Below are 1,085 nucleotides of genomic sequence, written 5' to 3'. Positions count from 1 at the left end.
CCCTGCCAATCACAGACCTGTGGAATCCTGGCCTTCCCAGCTGGCTCTGACTGCAGCCAGTCCTACCCTGAATGGAGATGGCTGGGCAGGGGCTGCAGAAAAATAAAGCCCAATGCCTACCCCAACTTGTGGAGGGAGCTCTGATCAGGCTGGCTGAGGTGTCAGAGACTGTCCTGGGCCCTGAGGTTTCTTTTGGGCACAGGATTGGTCAGGTTTGCATTAGGAGCAAGGGCCTAGTGTGAGTTGCCCTGGCATGGGCATTAAGATGATGCCAGGAAATCTTTTCTTTGGGTGGAAGGCAGGAAGGTAAAGGGCCGATCCCTCATCTATGGGTCTGATTTCCAGAGGGCAAGACCATGGTCAGTAAATGTCTTTATTGGAAGAGAGATCCAGTCTCCTTGGCTCTGCCACCACCCTAGGTCATGAGGATTTCGATGTCGAGCTCCAGCTGGCTGGCTCTAACCTCATAGCGGCCCTGGATCAGGCCTCGGGTTTGGCTGGCATGCCAGCGCCAGTGAGACTGGATGATGCAGGCCGCTAGGTACACCTGGAGAAACCGTCTGCGGGCTTGCCACATTCGAACCTGTGCCAGCACCTTCACCACTGCCCACTCCTGGCAGGTGTAGAGTCTTAGTGCCAGGCGCCGTCTTTGCTCCAGCATCTTGGCCTGCATCGACCTCCACCAGCACTGGATGACCCAGGCCCTGAGTGCTGCATGCAGTAACGTCCAGCGTACCATGTTGCCACGCCACCATGACTGAATCTTTATGGCTGCCTTCTCTAACTGATCGGGGGAAGGAAGAACATGGAGGTGCTCAGTGGGGTACCCTCCCACTTCTAGACCCACCTCTGGTGCTGGGAGGAAAGGGGGCCTGGCCCAGGTAGCCCTGGCCTCTCCATCTCTGGGCCCCATGCATCTTATTTCCAAACTCCTACTCACCTTTAGACACTGCTCATTATCTGCTGGGCAGATCCCTTCTATATGGGCCTCACTCACATTTTGTGTGCCCATGGCCCTGGTCTTTAGGCTCCACTCATCTATCAGTTAGGCCACCCTAGTCTTTAGCCCCGCCCTCAACTGTTAG

At 55.9% G+C, this 1,085-nt stretch overlaps 1 protein-coding gene across 1 annotated transcript; it reads right to left on the bottom strand.

Moving 5' to 3' along the window:
• Positions 1-415: 415 nt before the first annotated feature.
• Positions 416-778, bottom strand: IQCF6 (IQ motif containing F6; the record flags this gene model as incomplete). The annotated part of the gene is made up of 1 exon (XM_082847809.1): positions 416-778. The coding sequence occupies exon 1, from the start codon at positions 737-739 to the stop codon at positions 416-418; it is 324 nt and encodes a 107-aa protein (XP_082703935.1). The 5' UTR covers positions 740-778.
• Positions 779-1,085: the final 307 nt, after the last annotated feature.

The sequence above is a fragment of the Leucopleurus acutus genome (genome assembly GCF_964270905.1).
Source record: "Leucopleurus acutus genome assembly, chromosome: 10".
Lineage (NCBI taxonomy): Eukaryota > Metazoa > Chordata > Mammalia > Artiodactyla > Delphinidae > Leucopleurus > Leucopleurus acutus.
This window is presented reverse-complemented; position numbering and strand designations above follow the sequence as displayed.